This window comes from Chamaea fasciata, unplaced genomic scaffold (assembly GCF_029207755.1).
Source record: "Chamaea fasciata isolate MVZ Bird 193981 ecotype frontalis unplaced genomic scaffold, bChaFas1.0.hap1 SCAF_9, whole genome shotgun sequence".
Lineage (NCBI taxonomy): Eukaryota > Metazoa > Chordata > Aves > Passeriformes > Sylviidae > Chamaea > Chamaea fasciata.
Window position 1 is genome coordinate 33,016,253 of NW_027094094.1, and position 19,926 is coordinate 33,036,178.

General features: G+C 44.4%; 1 protein-coding gene across 2 annotated transcripts in view; it reads left to right on the plus strand.

Annotated features, from left to right (window-relative positions):
* The window catches only part of MCU (mitochondrial calcium uniporter), a 77,827-nt gene extending 57,957 nt beyond the window's left edge, over positions 1-19,870 (plus strand). Inside the window, exons 2-8 of one of the 2 annotated variants that reach the window (XM_066191808.1) lie at positions 7,393-7,462; positions 11,292-11,462; positions 11,954-12,058; positions 14,275-14,435; positions 14,917-15,120; positions 16,653-16,769; positions 17,897-19,870. In XM_066191808.1, coding sequence (XP_066047905.1) covers positions 7,393-7,462; positions 11,292-11,462; positions 11,954-12,058; positions 14,275-14,435; positions 14,917-15,120; positions 16,653-16,769; positions 17,897-17,974 — 906 coding nt within the window. In that variant the 3' untranslated portion in view covers positions 17,975-19,870. The remainder of the gene's footprint in view (positions 1-7,392; positions 7,463-11,291; positions 11,463-11,953; positions 12,059-14,274; positions 14,436-14,916; positions 15,121-16,652; positions 16,770-17,896) is intronic. The other variant, XM_066191807.1, reaches the window with a different exon arrangement.
* The last annotated feature ends 56 nt before the right edge of the window (positions 19,871-19,926 follow it).

Genomic DNA, 19,926 nt, shown 5'->3' on the forward strand with positions numbered 1-19,926 from the left:
GAGATTTTTGTGTTGGGCTTTCCTGCGGGGAGTTGACGGTGTAGGACTCTCCCAGCAGTGGGATGTGCTGGGCTGCTGTGGCTTGCAGGATGTTGCACCTCTCAGTATTTCAGAGCATGCAGATCCTCCCAAGCTGTGCATGTGCTGGCGCCAACTCTGACGTCTGCAAGAGCCTGCTGTGTCTTCTCAAGAGCTGAAAGCGAGGTTCCCTCATTCCTGAGTTTATTTCCCTGGAAAACCAGTGCGAGTTGGCTGCTCCCCAGCACTCAGCAAGGCAGAAGGAGTTTCCTTGCACTTGTGGGAATCTCTCTCCATAACTCTGCTTATTGTTTCATTCTTGATGCTGGAAGTGCGGGGATGTCAGTGAGGTGCTGTCTCCTCACTGGGGAGCACTTCTTGCAGTGGGAGAAGAGGGGCAAGAGCTCTTGTTTTAAACTGGCTCTAACAGAGACTAAAGGAGTGGCCTTAATGGGGTTGGTAAGTGCTAGAGGAAGAAAATCAAACACGAAACCAAACAGCAAAACAACAGCTAAACTGCCCTGGGGAAATTGCTGAGGGGAATCCATCTGATGCCTTCTCTCTTAGTTATGCAGTTTTCAACTGTGAGTGACTGAGAGAGACAAAATCCCTGAAATTAGTGGGCTCAGAGCTCACTGAATTCTTCAAACTTTTTTTAACCAGTGGTTGACAGCCCCCTTAATTTTGAGAAGAGAGTTATAAACCTTTTCAGTTAGATTCAAGTGGTGAATCTGGAAATCAGGGAAAGGAATTTAGCTCTCAGGTTTCAAAGCTGACACACGTTTAAATGCATTCTAGTGTTTTGTTTTTGTTCTCCATTTCAAGCCTTCAAGATTCAAAGGAATTAAAATTCTCAGCTCTCTTTTCCCCTGTAACCATGAGGATTGTGTTAAAGAAGTGGAATCCAAACCATCCTGCTCCAGTAAAGCAAAAATATTTTCGTGGTGAAACTGCGATCTGGCACCACAAACTGTCAGGGAGAAGTTCCAGCCCTGTTTTGTGTTGTCTGCCAGAGGTAGGAAGGACTGTGTGGAGGTTGGATGAAAGAGGGAGTGTGAGGGTCTGATGTATCCTGCCCATCATCTGTCCTAAGTTAGGAATAGGGTAATTCTCTGTTAGCTGTTGACACTTGCAATAAAATTAAGAATATAGACTGAGAGAAGGTTTTGGTTTGAGGTTTTGATTTGGTTTTTACCTGGGGGAAAGTGATGTGGATGGTGGCAAGGGAAGCACCTGTTAAAAGCAATAGATTCTGCCTGACTGATGTGCTTAACATGTCAGCTCAACTTTTTCCCTTTTGTTGCTTCCTCTTCCCTCTCTTGTCTCCCAGAGGCTCAATCAAAGCCATCAAATGCAGTGATGTTCCTACTCAAAACCAGTTCCTGCTGCAACTCCTTGTTTCAGTATCTCCAGAGCAGCAGTAATGCCTGGGAGGAAGGCACAATGAAGGATGAGGAACAGTTACTTCATCCCCGCTTTTTTCCCTTTCCTGCAGAGAATTAATCTCCTTCCTCCTACCCCCTCCTTTTCCTGGACGCTGTGGATTACCTGCCTCTTTTAAGGCAGATGGGCAAAGGAAGCAGGATGAGAAGGGAGTATTTATAGCTCACCTCCTGTTTATGTTCCCTTCCTAGCAGATGTGATAGAGCTTTTGTACTAATGCTGGAAGAAGAGAAAATTCAGGCAGGAACGAGAACTGAGGCGAATGAAGATCATTTGCTAACGCGTGGGTCATACAAAGTGCATCCAAATGTAAAGAATAACACTTCCCACATCTTGCTGGCATTGCCTTTTTTTTTTTGTGTCCGTCTACAGCCTGATTTTAAAATACAGAAGAAAATAATCCACAAAGAAATAGCACTGCAGTTAAGTCTCATTTGCTTCACCTTCATCCGCATGAAACGCTGCCCTGTGGAGGCAGTGGGCGCAAAATGTTCTTTTTGGTGCAAAATCTGGCCTCTTGAGTGGGCTGGAGTAAGGCCATGCTGTCAAAGAGAGAGAGGAATGAGTTCAAGCCAGTGGGATTGTATCAGGCAAGTGTTTGGGTCCTGGGAGACGAGCTGTATGGTTGAAAAAGGCAGCAGTTTGGACTTAGAGAAAATTGTGCTCAGAAGTATTACAGCTTGTTGCAAACTCTGCAAAGGCACAGCTCTCTGGTACAGGAGCTTTTCCCACTGTGTTCCCTCTCCAGCCAAATCCCCGGGGGTTTGCATGGATGCAGGGGGAGCCGGGGGTTTTTTATCACATCCCAGCCTCCCGAGCAGCAGTCCAGTGTACGCCTGGAGGGAAACACTACAGGGCTCTATTTGCTTGTGTGAATGTATCCAGAGACCGTAGCAAGAAGCTGGAGAAGGTCTTCCATACAGGGTTGCAAAACAAATCCCTGGTAAAGTTGGGCTCAATTTCAAAGGAAGATTGAGGGAGGGGTTTTTTTGGTTTTTTTTTTATTAATTGTTTCTTCCCTCAAAGATAGATCCTGAAAGCGGGCAGTGATGTGCAGGCACCTCAGAAGGAAAAGAAGTGGGGACGAGAGATGCAGGCAGATGTCTCCAATGGCAGATAGGCCTGTTTTGATCCCTTTGGAGGTGTCTGAGGAAGGCAGGGAAGATGCTGAGAAGGAATTAGCAGGAATTAATCAGCTGAAGTTGGCAGGGCGGTTGGGTGTGGGCGGCAGGCGGGTCCCTCGCAAGGCTCCACCATCTTCCTCTCGTCACCCCGCTGCCCTCAGCCAGGGGCTGCTGCGGGCTGGGAACGTCCTGTGAGCGCTCAGAGCCCTGCACTGGCTCCTTTGTGAAGGGTTGTGTGGGCAGGTTGGTTTAATACTCACTGGGGCTCCATGGGGTGTCGTGGGGCTGAAGGGGGTCTCCGATGGCTGTGGGGTGTCTCGGGAGGCTGAGAGATGTCTGGCGTTGAAGAGTCTCTGATCTCTGTGGGGTGTTTGGGGCTGAGGGGTCTCTGTGGGGTACCCAGGGGATGAGGGAACTCAGTGTGCAGTGTCGAAGGGGTTTCTGGGCAGAGTTGGATCCTGGATAAAGTGTTGGGTTAGGGGGGAAGTGTTAATTTCAGCCTGTTTCTTGATATTATCTACTTTAATTGGCAGTAAATCAACTTTCCCTTAGTCCAGTCTGTTAAGTCAGTGAGGAGTGCTGACTGATGTCCCTGCCTTTATCCTTTTATCCTGCATCCTCCCGTCCTGTTCTCGAGGAGAGAGGGAGCAGCTGGCTGGGCAGCTGGCCCCAGTCAATCCTTCACAGCTAAATGTACTTAAATCCAGTCAGAGCTTATGTGCTGGTGCAAAAACACTGCCTGTGTTGGGATGTCACACATCCCATCCCTGGGACAGGACAGCAGGTTTCTGATCAGGGCATAGTTTTGCACTGAGTCTCCTTTACTTTGCAAAGAGCTGGCGTGAAGGGGAAGGAAAAGGGGAGGACAGAAGGGGACTTTGATAATTTAGGATGGAAGTACTGTTTAAGAGAGACCAAAATCTAACAGATTGAGTACAGGAGCAGAAATGAGGTGAAGATGGATAAATGGAGCCCTTCAGCATGTTTGAGGTGGGTGGCTTGGGTTGCTGTGGCTGCTTGGGGAAGCTTGCTGCAATTTTCATCACTGAGATTCCAGCCTGGAGGTTTTAGGATAACCACTTTTAGAGCCAGGAAAGACATTCAGTATTGCATACAGCAAAAGTCGGGATAGAGAGGAAAATAGCTGTTCCTTGTTGGAAAAGGTGAGCTGCTTTGTATCAGGCTTAAGGCAGCCTCCTATAAAGGAATCTCCTCGTCATTTGTAAAATAGATGTTGCCCGAAGCACTTGCAAATGTGTCTCTAAAATGCTTTACTTGTAGTAAAAGCACTGTGCAGAGAATGTTCTGTTTTTCACAAAAGCTCTGCAGTTCTTTCCGCACTGGTACTCCAGATGATGAGTTAGCAGCATGTTCTAGAGTAAGACGTTCACCTTTTTTCGTGCTTGGGGTGTTGTGGTTTTTTCCTGGCCAACCTCTTTTCTGATTTTAATTAGGGTATGGAGACTCAGTCTCCTGAAGTTGTTAGCATTCCATCATTGATAATAATGTACCTGGAGAACAGGAGCTGCTCCCTCTTTTTCCATCAGAGAGCACTCACTGGTAGCTAAAAGGTTGATTTTTCCAGCAAGGCTTTGATTAACTTTGTCACCCAGGTAGTGTTGAGAAAGCTGCATTAGGACCTATAGAGTTGCTGTTATTTTTACCTTTGGGTTGTCTAACATAGACCTGGACAAGGCTGGAGGAAGCATTAGTTTTAGGTAGAGGACTGAGACTTTTTTCCTCCTGCTCCTTTAATCATTTTGGGAGCACAGCTGCTGCATAACCCTGAGCCTCTTAACATGCATCTTACTGCAGACAAGGCAGGAAATGAAGGATCTGATGGATGTGGAATGTGAATTCCTGGGTGAGTCCTTGTGAGACCCAGAAAGTTATCCCAGTGCTTAAAGCTTCTCATTTCAGCACTCTGGCTTTGGTGCTTTTCACACTCCCAAGTATTACTTATTTTGGGAGAGGTGGACAGGTCTGTCTCTCACTGAAATTTGGGTGCAGCTCTTCCACACTTTGTTGTTGAAGGGGAGGTGAGCTGTTGGCTGTTTGCCTGAGGGGCAGATCTGGAGTTCCTCTCTCTGCCCTGCACTGCTCCCATCCCCAGCTTCAGCCGTCTGACACTTTTCTGTATGAAGCTGTTGAACTGCAGACATCAGATAATGGCTTCAAACATTTCTCTCCATCTCAGTTTTAAAACAACAGCCTCCCTTCAGGAATAAAAATGATGGATGACTCCTTAAACTCTTGCTATCCCTGGATGACATATCAGGGCATCTTGGTCTCTGCTCACTTTGACTTCATTTGTTCCTTTTTTCCCCTTCCTACCCAGCAGAGACCGTTTTTGTCGGTAAGGAAGTTGCACCAGCAGCACAGTTCAGAGCTGCAGGAATGACAGATATGAGGGTTTTAACAACGTCTCTCCTGTAAAATGTACTGGCAGCACGCTGCTGAGGAGGAGAATGTGGAGGAAACAGAGGGGTTCAGCCCATGTTGGGATGGAAGAATTGTGCAAGGAGTAAAGTCTGGGGCCACCTCAGCTTTCTGATGAGTCACCTAACATGCCCTGGTTTTTTCCAACCTGTTTTGCCTTTTCCCTGTTTTGTTTTATGAGAGCAGAAGGCTTCTGGAGTGAGCTTGTATCTGTCAAATACTCATAGCCTTAAGGTAAAGCCTTTGCATGTGCTGCCTGATAAAATCTTCCAGCTACGTGGCTGCTTTGCAGTGGGATAATGCTGGGTTTAGCGGGGTTTAGGATGTTCTGAGAACTGCGTTTTTGGGCTGCCGTTCAAATCTGGTAGAAAGGCAGAGTCCTGCTGTGCAGTGTTTGACAAATGGATGAATTATGTTGTGTAGAGGAGGAGGGTGAAGCAGTAAAAACCTCCTATCAGTGCTAGCTGTGCTGTGGGATCAGGTAAAACAGGTCGATAACCAGCCTTTGGGGTAGTGCTCTCTGACTGAGGAGGATTTGTGTCTCCCTGAGTGAATTCTGCCCACTTGTTTTTCTACCTGACACTATTTTTGGAAGGATTGAAATTCCCCCTCCTTAGGTAAAAATTGGTTCTGAAAATCGATTTGCATGTGGTACCACATCTGATCCTTGAAGCTTCTGACTTGGTTATTAATACAATAGAAATGCCAAGACAAGAGAGCTGGATTTGTACAGCATGTGAGGCTGTAGCTCTGTTTTTCTTAGATAGTTTTGAGTCTAAAACCTGGGGTTTTCTTCAGGTGGGAGAGGTAGTCCTGGTTGCTCAATAAGTAGCACATGGTGTAAGAGAGTCAAGAAGACTTGCTTATTTCACTTGTGAAAAGGCAAATTTGCCCTTTGGTTCCCAACACACAGGTGTATTTTACAGCATTACTTTGCTGAAACATTCAGTTTCCCACTCGAGTTGCAGCTGTTCGGTGCCCGCTTCTTTTCCTGTGTCTGATTTGACCCTGGGAAGCTGAAAATGCAGTTGAGAGGAGGCAAATTGAAAACGACTGGTTTGTCGTTGTCAGAACTGATAGAAATGAAGTATAAATACAGCACGTATCCCAGTGAATTTCTAGAGCTGTCAATGCAGTGACCATCAGAGCCAAAGGTCCTGCTTTCAAAAAAGATTAGTGGAGACTACCCTTGGTTTGGATATCAGCCTTCATAGGACAAGGGAAGTAAATGGCTTTAAATTAAAGCCATTTAAAGTAGATTATCAAAGGCAACCTCCTGAAACACAGAGATCTGGAGAATTTGGCAGAGAAATAATCAGCAACCTGGGTTTTGTTTGCAAACTTCATTAGAAATTTACTTAAACAAGTCCTCCCTGTAAGATACCTTTATAAAAATGTAGGTTTGGCAGCTGTGTTTTAGCAAGCAGGAAAGAAAAAGTATCCCAGATCGTAGGAATGTCCAAATTGGACAACAGCTGTTGAAAAATCTGAGGCTAGCCACTGAAATATAACCCACCAGAGACAGGTGAGAGCTGGTGTGTTGTGCCTTACTCTGGTTTGCAGTTGGGCTGTTTTATGTGCCACAGTTATAGCTTCGGTGTTGGGGAAGGGTAAGTATATAACCAGTGTAATATAATCTAACAGATTTTAAATCAGCCTGGGTGTAGATTTTCATGGGCAGATGAGTCTCTTGATAAGCTTGCAGAACAGACAAACCCATTCATGTGCTTTCCTCCTGTTGGGCTGTTGTTGTTTTTTTTTTATTATTTTTATAGCTCAGTATTACAAGTATTGCTTTTTACGTTGGAACAGTTTGTTCCTCTACGCACAGGTGTGTTTACTACTTCATGTCTCAGAGTTTGGCTTCCCTCTGTAAGGACAGGAAAAAAGTAATGTTGGCATGGAAAACAACCAAAGAATGAACCTGTTAATCCACAACTCTGTAAACGTCCCTCCTGGTTATGCAAAAACCTTACTGTTTTTAACCTTTAAAGCCTTGTGCTTTGATATGATTTCTAGTCTCTGTCCGTGTAGTAAGCTAAATGGATTTCTTAAAACTGATTGACCGCGTGGCTTTAAAAGTACATGTCACATCAAGGAAAACAAACGCCAGCTGTTCTGTTACAGACTCTCAGCTAGGTGTGTGGAGGTGAACTTGGCTGCGGGGGGAAGCCCTGTGGGGTGACAGATGGGAAGGGAAGAGGCTGTTCCCGACAGGTGCTCCGGCTTTGCGGCCGTCCCCGCGGCGGACGGGAGGAAGGGAAGTGCCTGGCGCGGGCATTGGGGAAGGGGGCACAGGAGGTGGCGCTGGGCCAGCTCCTGCCAGACTCTGACCATTTGTCCTTTTTGCCGTGCCTGCGTTTTCCAGGTGCATCAGCGGCTGTCTCCTTGGCAGAGCGTGAGAGTGGTGTATTGCAGTACCGTAGTGCCCTCTGATGGTGAGTACACGCGTGCGCCGGCTCCTGCCTCACTGGGGCTTGCCTAACTCCCGTCTCGTTCCCTGCCCCCTTTCCTGGTTGAGGCTTTTTTTGGCTGGGCACCAATCCAGTTTGGAGCTAAGGAAGCGACGGAGAGAGCAACGTCAAGAGGAATTAAGGCAGCGGGCAACTTCTCCATGAACTGTCCTTATAAAACTGGACAGGCTTTGTAAAGAAAGATGGAATTGCGTGTGGGTGTCCAAATCTTTTTGCCAGACTTCTTTCTGATGTAGCTGTGAAGGGTCTGTATGATCCCTACCCTTAAGGGTGCTGTCCTGCCTGGAGGGAGGTGCCAGAGGCTGGAGCCAGGCTCTGTTCAGTGGTGCCAAGCACTAGGACACGAGGCAAACTGCAGAAACCGCTGCACAGGAAATCCTGCCTGAACACAAGGAAGAACTTCTCCTGTGCACTGGAACAGATAGCCCAGAGAGGCTGTGGAGTCTCCCTCACTGGGGATGCTCCAGAACCATCTGGACACTACCCTGTGCCTTGTGCTCTGGGATGTCCCTGCTTGAGCAGGGAGGTGGCCCCAGAAGATTGTGGTCCCTTCAGCCTGACCCTACCTGCCCCCTTAAGTCCATTTATGTAACAAAAGTGTTGTTCATATCAGCTACATGCCAAAATGGTCAAAAGCATCATTTACTGCAGGAAGTAAGTTGTGAAGCCAAGGCAGTGTCATTCCTTTATTTAAATTCTGGGGCAGCTCAAACATGAGGCTTTTTTAATAAGGTTGTCAGAGCATAAAGCAAAAGGATGCACTGGTGGGACTTTAAAAATCTCGGTGTGCCACAATGCCAAGAGGAAAGGAGCAGCTTTCAGCTCGCTGCCTGCTTAACATCTGCATGCTGTGCACAAGGAGTGGAGCACTTGTGCTGACAGACGTGAGCATTGAGTGGATCCTCTCCTTGTTAAGGCTTGTTAATAAGGTCTGAGAGCTAATAAATGAAGGGTTCCTGCTTCCCCTGCCGAGGTAACAAGTGTGCAAAGAGAGCATGACTGACTGCTCTGCAGAGCTTACATGAAAACCTGGGGCTTAGATAGGTACAAGTGTAGAGGATGTGTAAGGTTGAGAAGATGTCTGCCTGTGCCGGATTTGATTTTACCTCTCCTCATGTTGTGCTTGCATAATTCTCTCATTCATTCTTCCGATAACTTTGCCTTTAGCAGTAGCCAGAGTTCAACACTGACTTCTTTGGCCGCACTCTTTCCTTTTACTGTACTTCGTTTTGACCTCATTTGTTGCTCAAGTTGATCTTAGGCAAAAATGGAAATCCTTGTAAAACAATACCTGTGACCTGTTGCTGGTGCACATATGGTTGAGTCGTGCTGGTTGTGGTGCTTGGATGGAACTCATACCTCAAAGCAGCCCCACACTTAACAGAGCATGTAAAGCATTTCAAATCCTCCGTGGTCTCATTTAGCACCATTCCTGGCCAGGCTTTAGGTGACTGTAAATGTAAGTGCGGTACGCTTATATAAAATTAATTTCTTTTAGTTGTCCCATGCATTTAAATCCTGGCTTAAAATTTAGCTGGGAGAAGGTTAGCTGAAACCTTAGCTCTGTAATTAGTGAGGTGCCAAATGCTTTGTCCACTTAGTAGCTTGTGAAGTAAGTGCAGAAGACACACAGAGCTGTGGGAGAGAAGAGTGAAGCAGCCATATCCCGGGGCATGTTAATAACTTTTACTGGAGCTGCCTGCTGCTGTCTGTTAGGTTTCTGTCACTGCATCCTTCAGATGTCCTTCTTTTCTTTGCCTCTTCCCTCTTCAGTATAGTAAAAATCTGGCCAGCATTGCTTGTGTGAGAGGTGATGGAAGGATTGCCTGGACTTTCCCCACCAGTGAATTAAGCTAGGAAATAACTTTGACAAGGGTTTTGCAAGGAAAACATCCAGCAGCTGTATTTGCAGACTTACTGACCCAGTCTTTTGAAGGGAAATGATTTGGTCTTTAACACTTCACCTGAGCTGGAAATCCTAGTGAAGAGCTTTGTTTGTTTGTTTCCTCCAGAGCTGGTAGTCCTAGAGCTCTGGTTGTGGTGTGGTACCAGTGGAGGTGCGTGGAAAAAGTGTCAATGCAAACACTCTTCTCTGTTCTGCTCTGCAAAAGACTGCCTCACTGCCTGTGTGGTCCAGGTAGCGTTTTAAATTTAAAGAAAACCTGATAGCTGGTGTCAGAACAGCTGCTGCTAAGGGGCTCTAAATTCTGCCTGACAGTCCAAATAAATTAGCACTTTGCTTTATTTCTTTCCAGTAAATATCTGATTGTTGTCTCTGAATTCTATGCTTCAAAACACTAAAGTTACTAAAATCCTGTCAGATGTCTGAGTCTTGAGAGTAGGCATTGATAGGTTTTCAAATACTGGGGCCTTTTAGGATGCTTTAGTTGTTTTAGATGTCCATACTTGGTTGCTTCCATCTAGTCTTTAAGGACTTGAAGGCAGCAATCCCTGGCAAGAGGGGAAAAGCTTTTTTATGCTTGATTCGTTTCATGAAGGTGTGTGGTAGTTAAGAATGAGAGGAGAATTCTGGCTTTGTGAAAGTGCACTTGGTACAGCCTTTCTTAATATCCATGATCCCCCAATTTTGGAAAGGTGTGTTGCTCCAGGACTTGTCCTCGAAGTTCCCTTTGCTAGTTAACATTATTTGCCTTTATTTCTACTTCTGTTGACTTTTTGATGTACCGGTTTTGATGTTAACTGCTTAAAATGACTTAGCGTGTCAATCCATGAGTTCAGTGAGTTTAAGGAGACAGGAGTTGGCCAAAGCTACAACAGGTTGGGATACTGAGGCAGATGAATTGTGGGCGGGTGTGACTGCACCATCCTTGAGACACAGCAAATGCTCTGAGCAATAAAAAACCCCGTTTGTTTTTACATAAGAAAGATACCTATAAAAGCAAATCATTTTGAGGTGTGCTGGTATATCTTAGCAACTACCTCACTTGAGGACAGTTATGGCTGTGATTCAGTAAAGGGCTTAGGGAACATGAACTTTTGACTTCTCTTTTCTATGTAGGGATCTCACGAAGCACACAGACCTGGTTGTGGCAGTAAAATAATAACCAGCTTACAGCTTATACAGGCCACTGCTATGGATTTTGGAACTACAGAAATCCTTGAGACACCTCAGAAAAGCTTTTGGCAGCACCAAAGAAATTGAAAATCTTGTTTTATCTACACCTAAGTAGTAATGCCTGTCTGGAGAAGTACAAAGCATATTGATCCCCATGAATTTTAGATGAAATGACCTTGAAGCCTAAACTCGGGAGTGCTGCTCTCCTACAACCTCATGCTCCTGACTGCCTTCTTACATGTCTTGCCTCGGGACAAGGAGGAGGAAACCAGAACTAAACAAGAATAAAAGCATTTGAAGTGGGTCCTTCCTTGATGTTTCCTAATAGACACAATCTGCCTTTATCTCCTGAGCTGTAAATCCTGATATAAGCTGCAGTGTTTTGTCTTCCATAGTCCAAAATGCTTTTATTCTCTAAACCTAACCAAAACATACTGTGCTACCATATTATGGCTTTTAGATATCATGTTGCCCTTAGAACAAAGGTGATTGTGTTTAGAGTAAGTAACTTTTACAAAGTACAGAAAATTACTGCCAAGTTACTGGAGTGAGAATCTGGGCTATACCTCCATTTTTCTTTGGCCATGTCTCTTGAGAAAACCAAAAGTTTAGTCTGTTATATTGAGATTGTCATCAAGTTTGCCTCTTTCTCCAAGCAGAGAAGATCTGTTACCTTTTAATGACAAACTTGTATGCTTGTTGTTGTTGTCTCTGTAGAAGTGACGGTGGTTTACCAAAACGGGTTGCCTGTGATTTCTGTGAGTCTTCCGTCGCGGCGCGAGCGCTGCCAGTTCACCCTGAAACCCATCTCCGACTCTGTTGGGGTGTTCTTGCAACAGCTGCGAGCAGAGGACAGAGGAATTGATCGCGTTGCAATCTACTCAGCAGGTACTCTTGTTTGCAAACTAATTGATTTACTTGCTTGCCAGCTGTTTGCATCCGGCCCTTTGCTTTTGAAGTAAAAGGTCGCTGTGGTGTGAGTTCTTTGACCTTCCTGAAAGAGCAGAAGGTAGAAATGCTATTCCTAGAGTAAGAATATTGTGTAGTTAGGGCTGCCAAGGAGATCAGTCCTCATGGAGGTGTTTTCTGGTGAGTTCCCTACTATTTAGTTGAAAAGATGCAAGCTATGGAACCTTTATAGAGGTTCAAATCTATTTATAAGGAGTTGTGTGTGGAAGGTGGTACCCAGGAAACAGTATCCTGCTTTAGCAGTAGAAACTCAGTCATGTTTCACCTTTCCTTGTCCTGGCAAAAAGTATCATCCTTTGGAAAGAATAGAAACCAAACAGCTGGATTTGGGATGGTGTTACAGCTTAGCCACAGCGTGTTAAAGTCCTTTGTTGCTCCTGCTTACTGCATCATCTGTGTTTTCCTTACAGATGGCACACGTGTGGCCTCCTCCACAGGCATAGACCTGCTGCTGCTGGATGACTTCAAACTGATCATCAATGATGTCTCCTACCACGTCAGACCACCAAAGAGAGGTAAAGCAGCCTGCTTCTGCTCAGCACAGGGAGTATATTTCAGTACTCAGTTCCCTGCTTCGTTGCAACATGCTTCATTAACTTGTTCAGGAGCATGAAGCCTTGTTTCTGAAGGGAAGCCTTGTGGTTTCTAATCCCACCCTTGGAGCCCAATTTAGAGATATCTAAGTAATCAGACTAATCGCAAATGAAAAGTAGATACTTCATTCTGTTCAAAGCTAGTGCCCCGAGCCCCCAAGAGGAATAAACAAAGAAACAGAATTCCTTTTAATTTCTAAGTTTTTCAAAAAAATTTTTAATCACTGAAAAGTAATTTAATTTAACTCATTCTGAAGAAATACAATACAAGATGGGAATTAGATTGAAACTTAGATTGTCTGGTTTGGAAGAATAAATTGCTGCTTCCCCTGACAGCTAGCATTGTTTCCATTTAAGTGTGGTACTTTGAATATTGCAGATAAACCTCAAAACCTTGTTAGCTACCAAGCAGTGAAATAAAGGAGACTATGCCCTTAGAAGGTTGTGTTAAGAACCTTCTAAGGGCATAGTGATAAAGAATCAGGTAGGAAGGGAGGGGAAACCAACAAGAAAATCCATTTCAGTAGTATTCTTTGGGTCATGTGTGATTTTCGAGATGTGAAAACCTGCAAGAAGCTTTTGAGACACTTCAGCATTACTGGGGGGAGGCAGGAGCTCGGTGTTTTTATCTGCCCTCTTTCTTCTGGGCAGCTTCATAGTCTTCATAAAACCCCAGGTTCTTGCATGCCTGTAGTTACCTCTGAGGGATTTAAGCAAAAGGGACAGCTTAGGAAATGCTCTTCTGTTTGGCTCTTGGCTCACAGATGTGGGGAATTTTATTATTCTGGTTTCTGGAATTAGGAGTGCAGTACTGAGTGTGATGATCTTTCTCCCCTAAATGTGGGCTAGACTGACCTCTACTAGAGATGATTTTTTTTCCTCATCTCATTAAAAGCACCTTAGCAGAAAACTCTCCACTAAGACTGGATATCTAACCCACTGGGTATCACAAACACCAAGAAGTTACTCTGCTGTCACCCAGTGTGTGCTGATAGGTGAGCTCTGGAATCACCAAGGTTACAGGAAATTGTCTCCTAGGATGCACTTGCCAAGGAGATTTCTATAGTTTGTGCTGAAATGAATGTGCCTGCAAATCGGCACTGAGATTAGTTCTGTCAAACTTTGCAGTTACTGCTTTTGAATTTCTACAAGATCACCTTGTATATTTGAAAATGGAAATGGCAGAATACTGTAGTTTTAAATAAGTACTTCTTGATGGTCACCTCAGCAGGAGCACAGGGTTTTTTCTTTGTAGGAGAACAGGAGCCCTTCAACTAGAATGAAATTATGTACTTTGTGTGTTTTGACACAGGCAACTGAGTCACCTTTTCCCTTGAGCTGCTGGTGTTAAAACTTTGGCTGTCCATAGCTTTTTGAGTTGGTAAAATCATATTTTGATAACTTTAGATACAAGTCCCGGGATGCTACAAAAGTTATTTTTTCATTTGGTTAATGTCAAAATCTTTTCATTTCAAACTTCTCTTTTTTCCATGTGGCCTGTAAGACAATACAAATAGTCACAACTCCTTTAGGACCTGGTATCCCCTAGGAGTCCTTTCTGAGCTGGAGTGCAAGGATAAAGGTGTTTTTGAGTCATGGCCCTGTTCTTGTTTCTAGATACCGTGAGGCAGAATTTCACTCCTTTGCAGGCAGCACAGCAAGGAGTGTTACCCACAGAGCATTGGGAAACAATTCTTGGCACTGGCACTCAAAATGCTGTTGCTGAGGCTGTTGTGGGGTCCCTAACTCACAATGTTCAGTTGCCACCACCAATAACTCTGTGGTCTGTAGACTGAATTCTGTCTGTGTTCTGACAGCTGGTGTGATGGATCGTAGCTAGTTTAGTTCATTTGTCTTGAATATAAATATGAATCAGAAACAGCTTTTGATATCTGACCAGCTCTGTAGGACATCTCTCTTTTCCTTGTTCTTATCAAATTTTAGGAATATCCAGTAGTAAAGCCTGGTTTTCTTTCAAGGGGAATCACATTGTCTTAGAGTGCTGGAGCTCTTCCAAGGACTTCTTTGTTGAAAAGATCATTTTGTTCGTTTCCGGTGCAGACTCACAGCAGTTTCCCGAGGGCACGTGAGAAGCCCTGTGGGCACAGGTGTATAAAGCAGCCTCTGTTTTTCCCTAGAGCTCTTAAGCCATGAAAATGCCACGACGCTGAATGATGTGAAGACGTTGGTTCAGCAGTTGTACACAGCCTTGAGCATTGAGGAGCACCAGCTGAACAAGGAGAAGGAGCTGATAGGGAGACTAGAGCAGTTGAAGGAGCAACTAGCACCTCTAGAAAAAGTAAGGAGTTTCTCAGTGTGTTGTATTTATCTTCCAAATGCAGCCTGAATGTATTTCCAGGTTTTAATTGGGTCCCTGGCATGCTTCAAATAGTTTTAAGATCATTGAACCAAGTGTTTACCAAACCATGTCTGCATCTGGTTTCTATGGAAATACTTTGTTTCCTTGTTTTAAGTAATTGGAAATGAGCTTGTTAATAAATAAAGGCTGGGGCTAATGCAACAGAACTTCTCTGAACATAGAGAAATAAATACTTTGCTGAGGCATTCAGAGCACGCTCACAGTAAATATAGGTGACAGCAGGATAGTGATGGAAAATAAGTTTAGGTTTGTTTGTATAAGCATTATGTGTAATCAAATCATGCTTCGAACCACTTGATGTTGCTATAAATATAAGGAACTATTTTTACATTATTATCTCTTAACAATATTAACATAATTACTTCTGAGACTGCAAGGTGTGTATTTCTGCCTTCTGCAGGTAAGGATGGAGCTCAGCAGGAAAGCAGAGAAGAGGACAACCTTGGTGTTGTGGGGAGGCCTGGCCTACATGGCCACTCAGTTTGGAATTCTGGCCCGCCTCACCTGGTGGGAATATTCTTGGGACATTATGGAACCAGTCACCTATTTCATCACCTATGGTAGTGCCATGGCAATGTATGCTTATTTCGTAATGACCCGCCAGGTAGGACTTGTTGTGCTGATTTTGACACTTCAGTAGAAGACTTTCTCTGGGCTCTATCCCCTAGAAAAATAACCAAGTTGTGCCTGGTAGAAGCTGCTTTGCCCCTTCCTTATCATGTTTTAACCCAGATGCCACTTGTTTAATTTGCGCTGGCCAGGGAGGTGCCGTGTGTGGGGTGTTCTCATGGTGGTCCTGGCTGGTTGTCATACCAGAAATGCTTTTCTGTATTTGGTGACTGACTGACTGCTGTAGCCAAACAGATTCATCTTCTGGCAGATATGGTCTGTACAGACAGATATGGCTGCATGAGGTACTTCCTGAGCTTCAAGGAAGCCCACCCATCTTGTGCCCCTTTGGCCTTTCTTAAGGAGCCTGAGGATCAGGCATCTTCTTGGAAATGCCTTTCACAGATCTAGCCTCCCATCCAGATGCAGAATCCGTCTCTGGATCCTTGAAATTGTGACAGATTCTCTGTGGGTTTTGTAGTGCGTGGTTTGTCTCATCAGTTCCTAATCCCACCTAAAGAATGAGGAAGGGAGGTCTCAAAGTGTCTCTACTGTCACAAGACCATCAGAACAGATGCTGCAGGTGTTCCAGTGTGGTGTCCCAAGGGTCTGTCAACTGCATCATTTCAGGGACAGTGTTTATAGCTTTTTATAGCTTTTCTCCCTCCTTTTTTCCCCACAAACTTGTCAGTGTGAAATATTAGTTCTTGTTGTCTCCGCATGGAAGAATTCACACGCTGGGGACAGGAGGAAGGTGATAGTGACTCGCTGCTGGAGTGTAACAAATGGGTAGAGAAGCAAATGTCTGACTTTGCTGGGTCTGGCTGGGATGGAGTTAATGTTCTCCAGAGCAGCTGCTGTGGTGCAGTGTTTGGCATTTGTGACCAAGACAGCCTTGGTAACACAGCAGTGTTCCTGCTATTACTGAGCAGTGCTGGTACAGCATCAAGGCCTTCTCTGGTTTTTCTTCTTCCCTGGTGTGCCCCTCCCAGTCCCCTGCTTCCCATCCCTGGGAATAGCGTGGGGGTGGGTGAGGTGTTTTGAGAGAGCACATCTGGGACAGCTGCTCTGAACTGACCAAACTGATACTCCATACCACATAATGCCACATGTTGTAATACATGGGGAGGCGGTTTCTCCAAAGCAGCTGTTGCTCAGAGTCTGGCTGAGCATTGGTCTGCTGGCAGGAGGGTGGTGAGTGATTGCTTTTGCATCACTCTTATGTTGTTGTGGGGTTTTTTTCCTCGGTGATTAAACTGTTTTTAACATCACACTTAATTTTTTCTTGGGTTTTTTCCCTACCTTTGGATTCTCTCTCCCATCCAGCTGGGCAGCAGTGAGCGACTGGGTGGGGGTTTAGCTGCTGGCAGGGGTCACCCGCCTCTGTGTGAGCTTGAACCACGCTTGTGCTTCTGTCAGAAGCTGGACGTTGTCCCAAACACAGCTCAGACATGCTCTGCTATGGCATCCTGTGCTGCCTCCCTGCTGTAGCCTTACTCCTACTTTCTCTCCTTTTGTTCTCTTTAGGAATATGTTTATCCAGATGCCAGAGACAGACAGTACTTACTATTTTTCCATAAAGGAGCCAAAAAGACACGATTTGATCTAGAGAAATACAATCAACTCAAGGATGCAATTGCTCAGGTAACAAGAATTTTTCCAGAAACAAGATAAAGAAATTACTGCTTGCTAGCTCTTCATTACTATTAATAGAGACACCTCAAGCAAGAATGAATGTATTTTAAGTTTTCAGCCCATTTTCTTGTCACAGCCCCATTGCAATCACTGAATTGGCTTCAATATTCCCAGAAATAGAACTGCTGGAAGGGTAAATCAACATGAAACCTGTATCAATCTTTAAGGGCCTTGCAGAAACTGCTGGCAGATCTTGAGTTGCTTCAGACTCTTTATGCCTCAGAGGAGCCTAATTCAAGATTTCTTTTCTTCTCAGCTCCTACACACCAGATGGATTTAGTGAGGAATGGAGACTTGCATCCATTCAGTTCAGGTCTTCCTGACGGAGCACTTCAGTGCAGTCCTGGAAAATAATGTTCAGAACATGTAGCTGTATTGTTAAAGTCAGTGGGGGCAGATTTTTCAGACTCTGGAGACAGACATTCTTGACAGATTATCCACATTGTAGGATCTGTTCAGCAAAGCACTCGGATAGAGACGTTTCCTTGTATTTCTCAGAGCCTTATTGCAGGATGGTGTGAGCAGTAAAAGCAGAGTTACCACATTATTTTTCACTGCTCTCTATCATCCTTTATTCCCATTTCTCTGGAAATGACACAGTGTAAGATATCCAGGGCAAGACAAGTTCTACCCCTGCCTTGGAGAACAAACTGCATAAGGAGGGACCCACTGGTCTTTCTGGGGTTTCGTATGTATTTCATGTTGAATACAGATGCCATTGGATGGCCATATTTTCCTGGAGCTTTTCTTCTAGAATCAGCCATCCCTAGTAATCTGGTTGGGATGTTGGGTTGTTGTTGGCTTTTAAAAAAAAGTATTCCAGTGAGTTTACGGGGATCCAAATCTTCCCTACCCCATTCCTTTAGTGGCTGTGGGCAGACAAGTTCAGAGAAATACAGCTGAGAATGGTTTCCTTCAACATGGGCCTGCAACTTTGTTTCACTCTTTGGACAACTTCCTGCTGGACAGGGAAAAAACAAGGAAATGTGGGAAAGCTTTTCTTTCTCTCAATGGAAATGTTGTTGGGCGAAGTTTTTTTGGGAGCTTGTGCTTTATAATTTGTCTTTTACTTTTAGGCAGAATTGGACCTTAAGAGGCTTCGAGACCCACTGCAAGTTCATCTGCCCATCCAGCAAATTTCTGAAAAGGACTGATCAGCAAAGAAGCTCTGAACCCCGGCAAAAAACCTGTTCATAGCTCTTGCCTTTTTTAATTAAAGCATTGCAGGTGGAAGCTGGGACGTGGTGTGGGGGGTGGAGGGTTTTTACCTTTAATCAAGACAAAGGACTGTAAAAGGGGAAAATCTCTTAAATCTGAAGATGGGACATTGTGGAATGTTAGTTCTGAAAAGGGCTTGGCAAATAGTCACATTTTAAAAACTGGCAGAGTGGTGATTGTGTACAAATACAGGATCGGGGGGCGTTCATGAGAAGAATGTAATGCTGGGGTGTAGGGTTGTCTTCTTCCAGCTTTGCAGGGTCTGCCTCTTGATAAGACACCAGCAGCCTGCTTAGCTTTTTAAATTTTCCTTTACCTGATTCCAATCTCTCTTTCTCTCTTGAAAAAAAAAAAAGGAGAAAAAAAAAAAAAAGAACAAAGAATCCAAGCCACCTGGAGCTCTGGCTGGTGATCAGAACTTGCACTCCACCGCCATTAACACGCACACTTCTGGTCAGACCTGGTCTCTTTTATAAAGTTACTACAAGACTGCTTTCTACTGGAAAACCGTGAGCTTCCCCTTCCCCGCCCACCCCCTGTGCTCCACTGACTTCCTCCTTTGCTTATTTGTAGCACAGATTGGTTGTAGCCAAGTGAGAGAAGGAATGAGTTTTCTTCTGGACATTTGATAATCGATATTTTGGATTATTCAGTAATAACTCTATAAACTTTGCGTCCCAGTGCCCTTGAGCTCCTCCTAGAAATCCATGGCAGCATTGCATGAGCGGTTTTGTCTATTCAGTCTTAAAGGAGGGAGGTTCCCCTCTTCCTACCCCAAATCTGAGAGCCACCTGGACTATGAAATTATGAAGGTTTAAAGGATTGCAAAACTGTTGCCGGAATCATGGCTCCTGCTTTTAAATGAACAGTTCTGGGACATGGAATAATGAAACTCGATACTTGACTGCTTGTGAAATGGGATGGAAGGTTTCATATATCGTCAAAGCATTTCCCTTGCCCAGAGGCTTTTTGAGAGCCTGGGGATCTCACAGTGCAAGACACAGAACTGCTTTGGTTCTGTAGCACTTTCCCCTGATTAAGTAGCTTTAAGTGAACTTTGTGTCCACGGGTCAGAATTTCTTAGGAGTGGCTAATGACATCTCTTGTTCTTAGCTAAAAAGAAATAAAGGAAGGAAGGTCAACCCATTGCCCTCTCTCTTAGCCAAGGCTGGCTGCTTTTTAAGCAGATAAAGCATCTCTTCACTCGAAGCAGGTCAGTCTGGTTTAGCACCCCTGCTGATAAATGCTGTGGAGACAGGATGAAGGTGGGAGAAGGACACTAAGCTTTATATACAGAAAGGCTGGCTGCTTCTTTTTGATGTTTCACTACTACTCCTCACTGTGTCATGGAAAGAGGCTTCTGGTTTTTTTTTTTGGAAAGCCATGTTTTAAAAACATAGGAAAGAAAATAATTCAGTATTAACTAGATGCCAGGTGCCTTGCAGATGTGGAAACACAGCTGGGATTGCTGCCTCTTCTCACTCAGTGGCATGTTGGACCGAATGGGTGCATGTTTCTAGTTTTGTTTTCTTTTCTTCCCTTCCCCTTTTCCTCTGTCTTTCCATTTAATTACATTGTGTGATTATTTTTTATCTGTTTTATCCTGTTTGTGTGATGAGTTTTAAAAGGAAAAAAGTGAACACAATCCTGTAGCTGAATCCTTGGTGTGTGTTTGGGATGAGGGAGGGAGCATGGAGAAAAGTCCTTCTTTAAAAAAAAAAAAGAGCAAAAAAAAAAAAACCTGAACATGTGTAAAATCCTGTATCATTTATGAAATATGTATAAAAGAGCAATGTACTTCTGGAACAATAAATAACTATTCAATTTTTGAATCAGTGCTCTTGAATAATGTTATTTTCCCCAGCTGAGAATATTCCCTGTGTGGCAG